An 18,382-nucleotide genomic window follows, 5' to 3' on the forward strand; every position below is an offset into this window, starting at 1 on the left:
AGTGGGGCCGGTGGCCAGGACCCCAGACCGGCAGCGGGCTGAGCCACCCCCCCCCCCCCCCGCCAGCCCCGCTCAGCCCACCACCGGCCCACTTAGCCCACTGCCAGCTGAGTGAATGGAACCCCAGACCGGCAGCGAGCTGAGCAGGGCCAGCGGCTGGACCCCAGACCGGCATCGGGCTGAGCGGGGCTGGTGGCTGGAACCCCAGACAAGGATCCCAGGCAAGGATCACACTAAATTGATAAGATCTGCATTTTAATTTTATTTTAAATGAAGCTTCTTAAATATTTTAAAAACCTTATTTATTTTAAATACAATATTTATATAATATAGCTATAGAGAGAGACCTTCTACAAATGTTAAAATGTATTACTGGCACAGGAAACCTTAAATTACAGTGAACTTGGCAGACTTAATTAAAGAAAAAAATATTACACCTGTGTAAAACTGGTGTAAGTCAGAATTGAATCACGGGCTACATGTTTAAATTACTGTAAGAAAAAAATATAAATTTATAATAGCTGTTTTTTAAATCAACCAAATAAAGAGCTTATATTCCCACTGACTTCTGTGGGAGTAGGATTGGGTGCAAATTTGCAGCACTAAACTGAATAGGGTTTTATTTGTTTTTAATTTTTGAGGTACTTACTCTTTAGTGCAAGGCAATCATGCATACATCACCCATTTCTGAGAACTCCTCTACCGAACTATATTAATCATTTTTATGTTTTTGCTTTATTTCTGGAATAGGATAGGAAACAATGAAGATGGATCCTGAATTATTGTATTGACTGGGTATATGACATGCTGTGGTATCTTGGGAGCAATCTGTGAAGAATTCAGGTTATGGTTCCACTGTATCTCAGTATCAGTGTTTGTAGCTATATCTACTTGACATAGTAAATTTCTTTAAAATGGCAAACAGAACAAAAATCTGAACATCATGAAAAACAATGTCCTAAATATTCCAATATTGCCTTTTCTCTTCAAAGAAGCTCAGAAATACATTATAAAGGGATGGTGACTGTAGAATCTGGCAGGTATGAATTTCAAGCAATTATTATGCAGATTGATTGCCCTTAAAAGACCTGAACTTTTCCAAAAATATTAGCATACCTTTTTAGAGAGACCTAATTACTACAACTAAGTTGAGAAGTTAAATTCTCTCAAAATATCCTCACAAAGAAATGAGTTTAATAGTTCAGTTTAAGCACAGAAGGGCCTTCAATTACCACAGTATGAAAATACTATGGAATAACACATTTATCACAGTGGCCAGCAGTCTGAAGAATGGTGGCACCAGCCATGTTTATCATCAGAAAGTATTGCTTTTACCAGTGATACAGTGCTTCCCTAAAACAGAGAATTTAATAATGAATACTCCCCATGAGTTGACTTGAAGAATCTCAGATTTTTTTGTCACCTAAAATCTTTTGGGTCAGTGGGACTGGAATTAGGTGCAATGATGTAGTAATCTTAATGCTACCTCGGGTTTATTCTGTTTACTTGTAATCAAAATGGCTTCTTGTAAATGTCTGAGATGAATGAAAAGATGTATAGAGCACCAGCAGTTGGACTTAATGCTATTTATTTTTAATAAATTTATTCTGAGTGCCAGAAGTATTTAAATCATTTTTTAAACGAAGGAAAACTAAAAAGATTTGGCTTACTGATCTCGGCTGCTATAACACTAAGATTGTGCCACTGTGATATCTCGCGGTCAAGTGGTTTGGAAGTGTAGATGGATCCATTTCCAGAGTGTATATTAAATATTCTGTCAAGATCAGTATGACGATCCAAAGAAAATCTAAACATGATAAAGGAAGAAAAAAATTGTTATGTAAGTGATTGAAAATGAAAAGAAGCAACTTTACCTTACAATACATCTGTATAACATTCAGATTCTTTACACATTCTATCAGAAATGATAGATGAGATAATTTAGATGAAATAAATGCTTAGTTACTGCAAGTTTAAGCTTTTTAAAATGCTGTGCAGGTCATCTGTTAGTTACGTTGATGACTGTCCCTGAAACTAAAAACAAAAATACTTAAAATAATTCTTAAAATATTAACCTAATACACAGAAAAATACAAATCCTAAGAATGATCTCAATATAGATTTATCCATTATATTTACTCTTGCAATTTATTCTGTAACTTTCATAGGCTTCTGTGAATGTTTTCTTTTTAACTAAATGATATTGTATTAAAATATGAATAATTATAGGGAGGGGGGGGGGAAACATTGTTTAAATCAGTAATTAAACACTTGTTTCCTGAGAGGAAAATTCTCTTTCAGTTTGAAAAAACATGTCAGACTGATGACTCATTTCTGAGCTTTTTGAAATAACTGTTTCAAGCTTTCACCTCCTAGTTTAATGTAGATTTATTTAAAAGAAATCAAGTTTTAAAAAATCAAAATAAAAAATGTTAAAAGTATGTTAACTGGCAGGATTTTCAGTTTTAATGAAGCTACTGATATTAAGGAACCTTGTACAGTACTGCAAAGCCTTTGTCTTGCAAATACTCATATGGGCAAACCTTCCATTGACTTGTAGAGAAAGTCATTTTGTCACATGGTGGCAAACTGAAATCAATAATCAGATTGCTCTCTGATTCTTCGCATTTAGGACCCAAACCTGCATTTCTCATGCACCCAAAATTGCCCCTAAAGTCAGGGATGGGTTGGAGGTAAACGAAGGATCGGGGCCTTTCAATGGGTGTATAATGGGATTTCCAAAAGCACTGAAGGTTTGTCTAACTCTGCACTTATTGGGAGCATAGTTAGGCCAACACTGAGTTCTTTTGAAAACCCTGTCCAGTACCTCTAATAGTATGCAGGTATGATCTTGTTTGGAGAATCATCCAAGAGTTTGGGTACTTTTGTGAATGTACATGAATGATCTAGAACCTTCACAAAACCCTGTCTTTGTATTCCCAGTGCTTACTGATTTCACCAGGCTGGAAATAGTGTACCATGGGAATAGCCTTTCTCATGGTATTCTGATGCTTCCAGTCCCAATTAAACCAGGAAGTGCAGAGGTATGCAAAAATGACAGATATAAAATAAACCGATATGAACATTTTGAAACCACACAAAATATGTGCTTCAAAGTTGGGGTAAAAGGTTTGTGTTAGTTCTGAACCAGGTGGCCAAATTACAAGTTATAATTAAGGAAAATTCCCTAGTGCCTGGCAAATTTTGGTGAAATTATATTTCATCAATATGTCTATATTTCCTAGCAGTGATTCTGTAGCCATCAAATGTATTTTTTTTAATGTGGAGAAAAGTCAAGTTCGAAAGTACAGGTGATGCAGCTGTTTGAGTTACTTCTCACATCACAGTTCCACAACCCAGATAAATAAGATTCAATCCTATTATCTTTATAAGCCCAAAATATTTGGTTATGTATGTGTTATGCAACCATACACCTTCTACATCATCCCAGTGTTCTTAAAAGCCTGCAGATGCTACTATAGATCTTCTAAATCCCAGACAATAGCCCTATTGTTACTCAAGTCTGTTAAAAAAAGAATAGTGCCACAGGAAGCAGCAGGCCACACAGTTTATCTGTAGTTGTAGCCTATTTTCACTTTAAAAATCGTATTTCTATGAAAGGGAAGACCTGAGCTACAGAATTCAGATACAACACTGAATTTTGAATCCAGCCTAAAATTAGGGGTCTTTGGATCTTGGCTTTGGTTTGGACTATTTGGGTGTGCCTATACAGCCTGCAGCAGCTAGCCTCCCAGCTCAGATCGACAAACGCAGGCTCACAGGGCATGCGCTACTATGCTAAAGATTGCTCTGTAGACATTGGGGCTCACTCTGGAGCTCAGGCTCAGAAACCTAGGGAGAGGGTTGGGCTTTAGAGCCTGAGCTCCAGCCCAAGCTGCGATTTCTAAGTGCTATCTAGACAGCTAGTTATAGCGTAGTAGCACAAGCCCACAAGCCCCTCAAACTGGACAAGGAGGCTCGCTGCCCCAGGATGTGTAGGCATACCCTTTTAGAGGTAAAGATTGCATGTAGAATGCAGATCTGGACCTGGATTCAGATTACACCAAGCTTTGGAAGAGGGCAGCTCATCTCCATTAGTTAAAACGAGAAGAAAAAAGAAACATAGGCAACTTCTTAAGCTGCCCAAAGTTTTCTTTTTTAAATAGCAAATCTCATTAAAGCTTTATCCAGGCTAACCTGATTACAAAAGGACACAACCCGTCTAAATAAAGAAGGCAAAATATTAGCTGTCTATTGTCTCCTGTAATATCTGCTATTCTATAGCTGTCTGGTGATGGTTTGGTAGTAACTAAAATGTTATAATCTTCATTTTGAAGAGCTGTATTCTTTGAATAGAAGTGTGAGGCTATTATTGAAATTAATAGAGTCAACATATGCACACTGGAGGGCTGAATTTGACCCCTACTATGGAATTTGTTTGTTAGTTTTTTCCAGCAGAAAACAGAAATAACAAAAAAGGTAAAGAATCATACACATTTATATGTATTACTACCACATATGTGGAAAGTCCTGCCTTGATCTGTTCCTTGAACAACTTAAATCAAGACTCGTTGATACTTTTCACTTTTTTTATTTAAAGCTCTGCCATTACTCCCATTAGTTCACGTGTCTTGCCTGTACTGAATTACCTTCTGTCATTCAGTGGAAGAAACACTAACATGACAGAGAGTGATGATGTGACAGCATCTTCAGTCTATTATGCTATATCAATAATAGAGCATGATGGGGGCAAATAGCTTATTCTGTTGAAGTGGTTCCACTCATCAAGCTGTGTCAGAGACAACACAAGTGAAACCACCAATGTTGTTCCTTTTAAGATCACAGATTCTAAAACCTGACTACTTAGATTTTCAGTTGTCACATGAAGTTAGAATGGATAAAGGAGAAATATTTAAATCCATTGTCAATACTGGGTGCTTTAGAGGTTCAAAATTTTCATCTGCTATCTTACTCTTCCACCCAGAGTAGTCGTCATAAGTGAGGCTGCAATTCAGTTTTCTTTACAAGCCCAGTTTTACCATCCTTCAAAATCTACAAACAAAGGAATATTGGCCTCATAGATGGTAAATGATGCTTTGTGTCTACCATATTTGAAGTAAATCAGACAAGACATACACATATTTTGACACATTTGTCAAATGCGACCAAAGTCCTAATAGTCTTCTAAAGCTTAGTGCTCAGAGATTGGTTTGGGTTTCCTGCATGGACTCCAGGTAGGCTTCCTGATTTTTTTTTCCATCCAGTATGTGGGAAAATGTTATATTTTCTTGTTGAAGTGTTCCATTCTGGAATATGTAAGGTGCAGGAGATACTTCCTCAGTTTTTTGAGGTCTGCTTAGCTGTTCAGCATATTTGGAGTAATATGTAGTGGTCAGAGAAACACTACATCCCCCATAATCTCTCTACCACAGAAAGGATTGGTATGCAGTCCCTGAAATCCAGCCACCATAGTGCAGACAAAGGAGGCACAATCCTAGTCTTTGATTCTGATGGCTTCATCAACGAGGCCAACAGAAAGCTCTTGACACCACCTACTAAAAGGAACTCAAAGACCACCCCACACCAGTTCACAAAGGAATTTAAAGATACCATCAAATCCTTCCCCAAACAGTCCAAGAAAAAGCTCTACAGCCTCATCCCCCAGGGACCTTCTACATGCATCCCAAGATACACAAACAAGGGAACCCAGACAGACCCATCATAATCTGGGCACAGTACTCTCACTGAAGGAATATCAGGACTCTCAGAAATCCTCCTCAAAGCACTCACAGCACAAAGGGCCAACTTGTGCCAAAACATTACTGACTTTCTCCAGAAACTCTGCAATATTAACAACCCCCGCCCCAGAATGCCATCCTTGCCCCCATGGATGTCACCTCACTATACACCAACATTCCTCACTATGAGGGCATTGCTGCCTGCCTGAAATTCCTACAAGAGAATGTACAACACTTGGACATCACCCACACCAACTTCCTGTTTAACAACAAACACTTTGTTCAAACCATGGAAACAGTCATAGGTACTAGGGTGGCTCTCCAATACAGCAACCTCTTCATGGGCCACTTTGAGGAAGAATTTGTCGAAAAATGCATCACAAATCCAGCAATATACAAATGCATCTCCAATATATTGTTGGTTTGGTTGTACATGACACATCAATGATATTTTCATCTTCTGGACAGACAACCTATACTTCCTCATGAATTTCAACAACCACCCAATCCATCAAACTCTCTCTAGAATACACCCACATCAACATCAACTTCCTGGACATCATGATCAGCTTCAATATTGACACCCTACAAACAACTATATACAAGAAACCCACAGGTCACTACATTTACGTACACACCAAGAAATCTTATTTACAGCCAGGTACTCGGATACCACAGAATTAGCTCTGCAGAGAAAGTCTGGGATACACATTTACCTAAGAGGTAAATGATATAATGGAAAGGGACACCCAAATACCCAGGAGAACCTGTGTCAATACAAACAAAAATTCCACTGACTGCACACCCCTAGTTGTCACGTGCTGCCCCATGTTGGAACCCATATGGGGTATCATTAAACAATCACATCCCATACTCGATGGGGATCACATCCTAAAGTAAATTTTCCCCAAACCCCCTCTTATAGTCTTCAATCACCACCTGCGGTGAAAACTTTTCACACAAGATCACTCCATGTATGACCTCTCAGTTCTCATCCTCAAAGGAAAGCTGCATAATACTTTCAAAAGACTATCCAGGGAATGTAAATTCCTAACTTTGTTAGACATTAAAAAATACAGACTTAACAGAGACACTGGTTTTATGGTTCATTACAACAGTTTGTAACACACCCCACAAGCTGCTAACCCTTACCTGTCCACTTTATTTTAAGTGGTCTCCTACAACATGTGTGAACCCCATAGGTGTATCAATCTGTCCTGACTTGTAATTAGTTTAGACAGCCTTGTTACCTTCTCAAGACCTGAGGAACAGCTCTGTGACGCTTGAAAGCTTGTCTCTTCCACCAACAAAAGTTGCTCCAATAAAAGATATGTAAAAGATATTACTTCATGTAATTTGTCTCTCTTCTAAAGTTTATACTTGTTGGGAGGGGAGGCAGAACCAAGTGAAAAGGATAGTGGTAAATCTTAGTGGACTCAGCTCAATGAAGGAAGGAAGACCTGCTCCGATGGACCTTAGGAGGATTATAGAAGAAAGGGGAGTAGCCTAGAGTGGCATTTTATCCTACCATTGGGTCCCCTGAGCTTGACATGAGAAAATATTAGGAGGTTCAACAACCCCCACCCTCCCATGGACCATAGGCGTATCAGGGGTCTCCAAACCCCACAGGCTTAGGCACAGGAGGGCCTGGAAAGCTTACCTAGGCTCATCTAGGGCTTGAAAGTGGTGGTGGAGAATTGGGGTGGTGCCAACAAGCCTCCTGGAGATGTATTGGTGGGCAATAATGAGGACCCTAAGGCTCACAGTAGGAGGCAAGGGTAGATCAACTTGCATAGGCCCAGAGCAAGGGAAGTTCTACAGTTTTGAGGCTCAGAAGGGCTGATGAACTGCCTAAGGGGATACCAGGGAGCTTATGCATGCACACAGGTAAAGATCACCTCCTGTGTATCTCCTACAGTCTGCAGGTGAGGGGCTCTCCCTTGTGGACATTAGTAGTTGTACAGAAGAAGGGTTCTTCTCCTTCAGACCTCAGAAATTCATCCCTGCTCTCCGCTCCCCAGTCCCAGGGTGCAAAAGCTACCTCAACATTCATCAACTGCAATTTGAAAGGGAAACCATTTTCTCCACACATTTTCTGGTTTGTTTTTGTATTTTGTTTTTTTTTAAATCACAAGGTATATAGAGAGACCATGACATTACCTGATAGGGCTTGAAGCAGAATCAGGATCCCGTGCCATCACAGTTCCTATGATTGTCCCCACCTCGATATCTTCATGCACCTCAAAAAGGTAAGAGGATCTGCTGAAGACAGGAGGTTCATCCACATCTTCCACAGAGATTTTTACAATTGTAGTATCTTTAAAAGGCCCAAGATAATAAAATCGTGGATCCACATGGGTATTCTCAGCCTCTACTTTCAGTGTATAAAGCCTTCTCGTCTCATAGTCCAGTGGCTATGGGGAAGGAAAAAAGGAGATAAAAACTTTATTAAATTACACTGTATGCATTGGATACATAGGGGAAGTAAAGACATAATGGGCCAAATCATCAGCTGATGTAAAATGGTGTAACTCCACTGTGATTAATAGGTGCTAATGGCACTCAAAACCTCACAGGAAAATCCAGAGAGTCGTTTTCCACAGCTCTACAGAATAGGGACCCAGTTCCTTAAGTAACCAAAACGTCCATTGACTTCAGTGGGAATCATCACTGATTATTACCGGTACTTGTATTACAGTAGCACCTGCAGCTAGGTAGAACTGCTTAGTGTAAATCTGAAAAAATTCCAAAAGTGAAACGTATTAATTGCTATTCTCAAAACAGATTTTTCTGTACAAACGTTCACCTACAAACTTAGCAACTGTTCGATGAATTTTGCTGATGTTTCACAAATACAGGATCAAATCTGACAAGCATTCCACACCTAGACCTTTCTATTGAAGTGAATGGGACTTGTGCTAGTGGAACAATTGCAGCATCGGGGCCATAATGCCAAATTTCTTCAGGAAACATTTGCAGGAAGGTGAACATAGATGAACACGATTAGTTGGAAAAGAGTAAGTGGCTTTTGTAAAGGGGAATCGTGTCACACCAATCTATTAGAATTCTTTGAGAAAGTTCTACAAACAAACGGGGTCCCTCACCAAAGGCTTTTAAGCAATGTAAGCAGTCTTGGCATAAGAGGGAGAGTTATCTCCTGGATTAGTAACTGGTTAAAAGATAGGAAACAAAGGGTAGGAATAAATAGTCAGTCTTCTCAGTGGAGAGAGGTAAATAGCACAGTCCAGGATCTGCACTGGGACCAGAACAGTTCCACATATTGATAAATAGTCTGGAAAAAGCTGTATGCAGTGAGGTGGCAAAGTTTGCAGACAATACAAAATTACTAAAGATAGTTAAGTCCGAAGCTGACTGTGAAGAGTTGCACAGGGTTATCACAAAACTGGGTGACTGCGCAAGAAAATGGCAGATGAAATTCAATATTGATAAATGCAAAGTAATGCACACTGGACGCATAATCCCAGCTATACATACAAAATGATGGGGTCTAAATTAGCTGTTACCACTCAAGAAAGAGATCTTGGAGTCATTGTGGATAGTTCATCTGTTCATGTGCAGCAGCAGACAAAAAAGCTAACAGAACGGTCTAAGTCATGAATGGCATGGAGCAAATGAATAAAGGAGTGATATTTATCCCATCGCATAACACAAGAACCAGACATCATCCAATGAAATTAACAGCAGGCATTTTAAAACAAACATAGGGAAGTAATTCTTCACACAGCACACAGTCAACCTATGGAACTCATTGCCAGGGGAAGCAGTGAAGGCCAAAAGGATAATTTGGTTCAAAAAAGAAGTAGGTAAGTTCACAGAGGATAGGTCCATCACTGGCTATTAGTAAAGATGGTCAGGGATCCAATCCTATGCTCTGAGTGTCCCTGAACCTCTGACTGCTAGAAGCTGGGACTTGGACAAGAGGGGATGGATCACTTCATAATTGCCCTGTTGTGTTCATGCCCTCTGAAGCATCTGGCATCATCCACTATCAGAATACAGAATACTGGACTAGATGGACCATTGGTCTGACCAAGTGTGGCCATTCTTATGTGGAAAAGGCATGTACATACACTTGTCTGAGTTTTATTGTTTAAGGAGAAATAAATTTAAACAGACCTAAGCCGCCAACTGTAATGTTGCAAAAAAAATTATTTTGAACCAAAGATTTAAAACCTTACTGGGAAAAAATCAGTACTTAAACTTGCTCATTTTCATTGAATTTCATGAATCCAAGATCAGAGAATTTTTTGCAAAATAGATTTGACATTTTGTCAGCAGCTACTTTTAAAATGAAAAGAGAAGGGTTCGGGGTTATAATTAGAATCCATTTTGTGTAGACAAGAAACTCCATTCCCCAATTTCTCTGCAACTGTCACAGATGAAAAGTGGTAGCTAATTAATGATATATAGAGAATGAGCAGGCTGAGAATTTACCTGTCTGACTGCAGAGCAGACTTCATTAGCTCACATAAAACAACGGGGATATATCAAACCCGTGGTTTTCACTTATCAAAATGGATTCTAGAGACTCATTTAAAAATTCCCCTCCCCACTAAAACTTATAAAATTAGTGCTCATGAAAGATGCCAGACTGACAGCTTTGGGGATTTAAATATTCTATGTATCAGCAGAAGAAGTATAGTACAGGCAATGGAAACTTTCCTCCTCCTTCTCTGCTCCACCTTGTTATGAAGAGAAATCAGAGTAGAAGGAAGAGTAATTATGTCTCCAAGCCCATTCTCGATGCCTTTTTACTGAGACTGCCACTAAAGATACCAGTTGAAATGCAGCAATTTGTCCACAAGGAACTGAAACTCAAAAATGGCTATCTGATAATAATAATTTGCAGCATCTAATGATGCAAGCTGGGTATGAACCCATCAGTTGGAAGTGAAAGGCCTTGCAGCTCATTACCAAATCCTCTGAGCAATGCAGTCCACCACATGTATGATTTTAAACCCCAAGTCAACAAAATACCTAAACAAGTGCTTACCTGTCAGCACCTAAGGCCAGGTCTACACTACAGATCTATATTGGTGTAATGACATCACTCAAATGTGAAAAATCCACACCCTTGAGCGATATAGTTTTACTCACCTAACCCCCTACCCTCCTTGTAGACAGCGCTACATCGATGGGAGAGCTTCTCCCATCAACATTGCTGCCGCCTCTCCAGGAGATGGATTAACTACACTGACAAGAGAAGCTCTCCCGTTGGCGTAGTAGCATCTTCAACGAAAGCACTACAGTGGCACAGCTGCAGTGGTGCACCACTGTAGCACTGTACACAAAGACAAGTCCTAAGATATCCCATCCCTATTCAGGAAGGCACTCAAGCATGTACTTAAATTTCATTATAATTAATGCTGGATGGGGCCCTTAATCTACATTTTGGGTGGAGTAGTAGAAGTTCAATTGTGTGTTAGTTGTTCACTACTGGAAGGTGCACTGGAAATCCTCAATTAGAACTGGTTGAATAATACAAAAATTGACTTGTGAATATTTTCACAAATACACACACAGTGAGCTTGGTTCCCTGTTATTTGTGGGGCAATATTATTCATTTTCATTCATGAAGAGGAGCACGAACCCTTAAAAGTCCAAAAGCTTTAGCACACATAATTATTAGTCCAGAAATGTGTTCTTTGTTATGAGCTATTTGTGATGGATTTGGAACTGCTCTGTAATAATTTATGAATTCTATGTGTAGGCCTGGTTATTGGGGTGTTTTATTTAAGACTATATTGGTTTAACTCAACAGGAATCTGCCTGGGAAAAAAAAGGCAGGAAGAAAAAGAATGGCCCAAAATAAGCCACCTCTTAGCAAACATGTAAGAGTTAAACAATATTGGGATCATTAACTTGAATGATTGTGCCTCCTTTCCAACCAACCCACAAAAATGGTTTTGATCAGAACAGGTAAAGGCCTATGAACACAAAAGGATGAAAGAACTCTGACAGGATTAAAAGGGCCTTCTCTCAAGAGAGAGGTGGTAGTTGCTCAGGGAAAGCAGTCTGAGGCATACAACCCCACTGCAGGGTCTGAAGAAGTTAGTTCTGCCTACGTTACTATCAGGGGATGATACGAGTCTAGGTAAGACAGTCATATGTGTGGACTGTTCGTTGTTTTAAAATTCTCCTTTTCTCTGTAACGTTTTGTCCCGACTGATACAATAAATAGTACTTTGGTGTTAAGAAGGCCGTCTGGTCACTATCTGATCAAAGACTCCTAAAGGGAAAAACTGCAGGTGCCTGAGCTCAGTCAGGCATGCAGGGTAATAACAGTTTATACACCGCATGCTGTAGCCCAGGGCCTGGTCTAGGAATCAGAGAAATTGTGAAATTCCACCCTGCGATACGTAGAGGAAAGACGCCTGAGCTCTTAGAAGACATACTAAGACAGAAAGAGGACAAATGTCCAGCTAGCCCTGTAACCATAATTCGTTATTCTCCCATTTATAAAGTTTGAGTGGTCTAATCAGAGAGCATGAACAGAACTATACAACTGTGTGACTTAGATGACTAAAATACATCATGAATAATCAATAGCAAATAGTCAAATTCAACAGTTTATGAACAACCCAAAGGCTCAAATTTGTTCCCATAAACTCTCAATGAATACTTCTATGTAAAACAAATATATTCACAAAAACTAGGAGGAGCTCATGAACACTTCTGAAACAGGTGGAAAAAATGAGCTACTATGTCAGTTAAATTATTTGCAACAAGCTAACTCTACCACCAATACAAATCAAACAACTTTAGGACTGATCCATAATCCTTATACAAGAATAAGAATACTCTGAGCTCTCACCTTATGCCTTGTTCAATGAGCCACAAGTTCCAGCAAAAACATTAAAAGCAAAATATTTTTGGCTCATTTATAAATGTATGTGCTCTGAAGCACCAGAGGAAGAGGAACACTTGATGCTTCCAGGAAGTATGAAATTCATAATGCTTCCGGGTCTTGGGGAAAATGGTGTGAAGTGATGACTTTGTTTGGAAATTTGCAGGAATGATGACCTGATCATAAAATTGGACTAAACAAAGCATGTGTGCACATACATGACAATGTATTTCATACATTTTCACTGTGAAAATGACACACAGCTGAAACTAAGGGTATGTCTACACTTGAAAAGCAACAACTGTGCTGCTGTAGTGTAGATACTTACTACAGTGATGGAAGGCATTCTTCCATTGCTGTAGTAAATCCACCTCTCCAAGATGTGGTAGGTAGGTCAACTTCTGTTGAATTCTTCTGTCAAGCTACCTGTGTCTACACCAGAGCTTAAGCTGACTTAACTACATCGCACAGGGCATGAAATTTTTCACAGCCCTGGCTGAGCAATGTAGTTAAGCTGATCTAACTTTGTAATGTAGACCAGTGCTAAGAAATCCACAGTGCTCTAGCTATGGTTAGGTATTCAACTGTCTTAGGTATTTTAGAAAATCCCACACTCTTAACTGCTGTGATTACTCTGTAAAGGTTGCATGCTACTAAGCCCTGGCTGGCAGTTACTGATTGTGATGCTGTTGCCCTGTGATACTACAGTTATCAAAAAAGAGTTACTGTGCACTTGTATTTTGGATACAGTAATTCCCTATACTACAGCAGTGCAGTATTTCTCTGAAATACACTGAAACCTGTTTCTAGCACCTGCTGAAAAACTGTCAGTCAAACATCAAACAAACTTGTACTAAAATCAGTGATGATCGTGGCAGTATATTGGAGATGGCCCTTTATACTCCTACTTCTCAGTGATAACTCAAATACCAATTATTTCCTATTCTAAGTACAGGGAAACAGTACAAGCTCTAAGATACAGCTGTGTGGTAGCTCTTGCAAATGTTGAGCTTTTAAGGGTGATCATAATATGATCTACTTTTGTTTCTATATGTGTTTAATGTACAACACTGGGATTTACATCAGTCCTCTATACCAAAATCATTCAGTGGTTGTTATAGACACCTTGCGCACAGTTATGATGCCTTCCTGTGTGTCCTTCTGTGTCACAATGTCAAACATATCTGTTCCATCGCCATCAACTATTCTGTATTCCATTTCTGCATTTTTCCCAGTGTCAGCATCAGTGGCTTTTACACTGCCAATGGCAGTGCCAACTGGGGAAGATTCTGGAATGCGGAGGTGGATGGTGTCTGCAAAGAAAAAGAAGCAGAACAAGTTAAGATATGCACAGCAAGTTTTAGAAAGTGCATTATGATACAGTCTTTAATTATATTATCATATACTATTTGTTCTGCAAGAATTCTGCTTCATTCAGTAGAGAGGGGAGAACAGGATTCTATTCTTGGCTCTGCCATAGACTTCCTAGGTTATGTTATGCAATCTATATAAATGCATATAGATAAGTGGGACAAATTAAAGTGGTGCAGACAAACTTAATTCTGATATTTTCTGACCTACATGCTTGACTTTGCAACCTTAGTGTTCTTTTAATATAATATTACATAGTGTTAGTACGTTTCAGATACTAATAATCACTCTACTTCTGTATGACTAAATATGCAAAATATTCAATCATACTCTGTAGGATAGGTATTTATTATAGATACAGAATATTCATTTTTCATGTGTCCCACAATCATTTTATTTCACTTACACATGTGTCCATAGCTACAGCCTTGGATACTCACAAATGTAATTCTTCCCTTTGATTAATCAGAGGACTTTTTCCCCTTAAAAGCATCTATCTATTGCTCATTATCTAAACATTCCTATTCATTTTTAAAACATTAAAAATTATAGTATAATTTCTTTGTTACATGTTACTTTATGCCTAATACTAAAAGGGCTGTAATCATAAAATACCCAATTGCTAAAATGACATTTAATTCTAAGACACAAAGTAGACCTATTTTAAAATCTTTATAATTGAATGGCAAACACTTTTCAGATTCTAAATACTAAGGGTGATATCCTGACTGAGCTCCTTGAAGAAAGAACCATTTTTTAGTTAATTTTTAAATATACTTTGACACCACAGAAAAAATTAAATAGGGTTATTACTATTTATTTGGTGAATAAAGTAAAAAATATGTATTGATTTGTACTTTTAAAATGAATCAAATTGGCACTATGCTTGGTGCTTTCATTTTCATATTCTAGTTATAAAATTTCACTGGCATAAATATTTGCAAAAAGCATATTTTAAAGCCAACTGCATAACTATTCACAGAAACCAGATTTTAAATTCTCACATGCATATATTTGCATGAGAAGTGCTTTCACTTTCATTCTGTCAAGGAACAAAAAGAATCACCTGACTTCTCTGACCAATCACACAAAAGTGACCATTTGAAATTCAAGTATTTATCATCAATCCATATGGTAAAAAATTCAAGAAGATATGGCAAATAAATCTGAATAACAAACAAGTTCCAGGAAACTGCAAATGGCTCATGAAACTCCCATGAGAAAAAAAGGGTAGCTAGTTTTGTTAAATCAATTTTTATAGCAAATTAAACATTCAGCACTACTGTTAAAATTGGATGCACAAAAAAAAAAAAACTTTTTTATTGGTATTGTACTACCTAAACTGTCTCAACAGCATCCCTACAGCTTTAGCATAGTACTGACAAACAACCATGACGGTAAAACAATAAATATCAACAATGAAATAAAACAGAGTTTTACTATACAGTCCAGCATTCTGGGTCCTATCTATGCCATTAATGTGTAAGTGTAGGAAGAGGTCATTATCCTCATCTGCCAGGACCTTGAGGAGGAAAAACCCTTTAGCCACATTGTGCATTAAGCAGCATTTTTTTTAAAGGATTTTTTTTTTAAATTGATACAGATGCTGCTATGACAATACCCTGTTTCAAAGAGACAAAGAGTCCTGTGGCACCTTATAGACAAACAGACGTATTGGAGTATAAGCTTTCGTGGGTGAATACCCACTTCGTCAGATGAATATAGTGGAGATTTCCAGGGGCGGGTATAAATATGCAGGCAAGAATCAGCCTAGAGATACTAGAAGAGGGCCTCATCCTCCCTGATTGAACTAACCTCGTTATCTCTAGACTGATTCTTGCCTGCATATTTATACCTGCCTCTGGAAATCTCCACATTCATCTGACGAAGTGGGTATTCACCCACGAAAGCTTATGCTCCAATACGTCTGTTAGTCTATAAGGTTCCACGGGACTCTTTGTCGCTTTTTACAGATCCAGACTAACACGGCTACCCCTCTGATACTGCTTCAAAGAGGAAATCTAAGATAGTTACACTGTGTACTGACTACCCATAAAAACCTTGTTTTCCAGTGGCTTTAGTTAACTAAGTAATGTTACCACAATATTTCCTAGGCACTGTCTATGCTAAGCATGGTGAACTAGGGGGAATATTAAGTTTACATTATCTAAGGCAAAACTACTGTACAAAGAAAAGAGATGAACATGACACTCACAAGATGGCACATCCAGTAACACAGTGATGCCTTACATCATAGTGCCGCATGGATTCAGTATTGATGCAGAGGAGTTTGTTGATGACATGTATCCTGATAAATTAGCAACCCCAAGTCCTGAAAAACTTTGGCTTTTCCATGTGGGTCTCTCATGCAAATACAAACATTTCTGAGTTTGAGAGATCTGACAGGATCACAGTAGCAAGTACTTTAGCATTGCTTGTTTTGTCTATATGTAGCTTATATTAATTAGTAATGGGGGAACCTCCAAGGTTTGGAGCTTCAGTTGAGGAAAGCATCCAAACATTCAGATGCTTATCCAAACCTATTGAAATCTCATTCCCTCACTAAAAATAAGTCCATGGCTCTCTCCTATCCCTTAATCTTGTCCCATCTAAATCCATTCTCCTTTTGCTAATACTGTTGCAGAATGTGCCAGAATTCTGAAATGGGAAAAAACTGACTTGGGCCCAGCAGACTAGAAATCTAGCTTCTCCGTGATTGTGGGATGGTGATGCGCCCCCAAGCAAGCAGGATCGTTAAGGGAGGCCAGTGGTGGACATGTTCCCCCAAAGAAAGGCATAAGAAGAATTGGGAAGGTCACTGGCAACCTTCTTTTGTCAATAAAGCTGTGGGAAGACCTAGGCAAGTCACTTGGTGGTTGCTCCTGTTACTTAACAGAATGGTAGAAAGATTAAATAGGGGTTGCCAGGGGAGAAGTGGACTCCTTTTGAGGAGATCCATATCAAGGAAACCATCTGGTTCATTGTGGGGATAGGACTGAGGTTCAAGCTTATTCTTATTTTTAGGAACTAGTTTATCTATCCCAGTTATTATATAGTGTTTGCCCAATGTAATTTAAACTTTGACATATTGGCTTTAGACTGTATCCACTTAGTGAAAAGCCATCAACCACCATACCACAGAAGACAGAACACTAAGCCAAACTACATTTCTCATAGATTCATGGGGTTTGGGGTATGCCGTTACAGGATGCACAATGGTGATTGAGTATTGTATCACCAAAGTGCACTTAGCTCTGTTTACTAATATGTTTCTTGACACTCTTGCACCTCAGTGTTTTCAGCTCCATGATTTAGCTCATATTTACTTTGTCATTTTCATTACCCTTCTGTAATATTTAAATCTGTGTACTTTGCTACATTAGTACATAATCTCTCTATAATCTGTTAATGGTTCAAAAATGACAATGAAATCCCACTGCTCATATTTATAAAATAAATATTTATTCAGTGCTGTGAGAGACCGTGAGGAAAGACCATATGTCCCATAACATTTCACAAGAAAGTACACATGAAGGGGAAGACTTAAGGGTGCCATGGCAACATTTAGTCTCATTTTCCATATTCTTAGGTGTTTAAAACTTCAATTTTTAATTTATTTTTTTCAATGAATATAGCTATGTTCTAACTGTTTTTCATTTTAAAATTTTAAAATGTTTTGTGGTGCATAAGAAAGACGCGTTGAACTTTGTTCTGTGCTGCCTTTAATACATAGAACACCATCCCCAAAGCCAGACTAACTCCACTCCTTTGAATCCCTTTGCAAGTCCATTTCTTAATGCCTATAATACATTGGCCAACAGATAATGGATCGCTTGAAGGGCTATTTGGAATGGGGGCTGGGGGTGGGGGAGATAAATGGAACTACCAAGATATTTGTATATCATCATCCTGACGTGGTCTATGGTACTTATACAACCCTCATCACCATAGTATCAGACCACTCCCCCACCCCCTTCTATCTTTTTGTTTGTTTTGTCTTACAGTTTAAATTCTTTGGGGCATGAACTCACTATGGGTTAGATTGTGCCTTTAGGCACAAATCAGAGCAAAAGGTGGAACATAATTGGCAACACACAGGCTTATATAGCCCTGTCAGGCACTGTGCCTCAGAGATTAGTCTGAGACTCCTCCTTCCTCCTCGTTTTGGAGGGTAAGCAATTTACTATGTACCAGTACCAGAAGCCAACTATGACGCTCCTGCATCCACTCAGCTGTGATGGCCAATGTATTTAAAGGTGAGAGGGGGAGGGAATGGGAGGAGCTCCACCGACTCCGTGTCCATCTACCCTGGAGTATATATGTGGGGAGGGGAAATAGTGAACAGGCCACATCCACTTACTCCTGTGCGTCCAGGCCCAATTAGCCTGCATAAGGGAGGGGGAGA

At 38.9% G+C, this 18,382-nt stretch overlaps 1 protein-coding gene across 3 annotated transcripts in view; it reads right to left on the reverse strand.

Moving 5' to 3' along the window:
- The window catches only part of LOC112110903 (cadherin-10), a 101,904-nt gene that overhangs the window by 22,500 nt on the left and 61,022 nt on the right, over window positions 1-18,382 (reverse strand). For all 3 annotated transcript variants that reach the window (XM_029912605.1, XM_029912603.1, XM_026656557.1), the window contains 3 exons: window positions 13,732-13,919; window positions 7,899-8,152; window positions 1,671-1,807 (listed from right to left, as the gene is read on the reverse strand). In XM_029912605.1, coding sequence (XP_029768465.1) covers window positions 1,671-1,807; window positions 7,899-8,152; window positions 13,732-13,919 — 579 coding nt within the window. The remainder of the gene's footprint in view (window positions 1-1,670; window positions 1,808-7,898; window positions 8,153-13,731; window positions 13,920-18,382) is intronic.

The sequence above is a fragment of the Terrapene carolina genome, unplaced genomic scaffold (assembly GCF_002925995.2).
Source record: "Terrapene carolina triunguis isolate 2854851 unplaced genomic scaffold, T_m_triunguis-2.0 Scaffold49, whole genome shotgun sequence".
Taxonomy (NCBI): domain Eukaryota; kingdom Metazoa; phylum Chordata; order Testudines; family Emydidae; genus Terrapene; species Terrapene triunguis.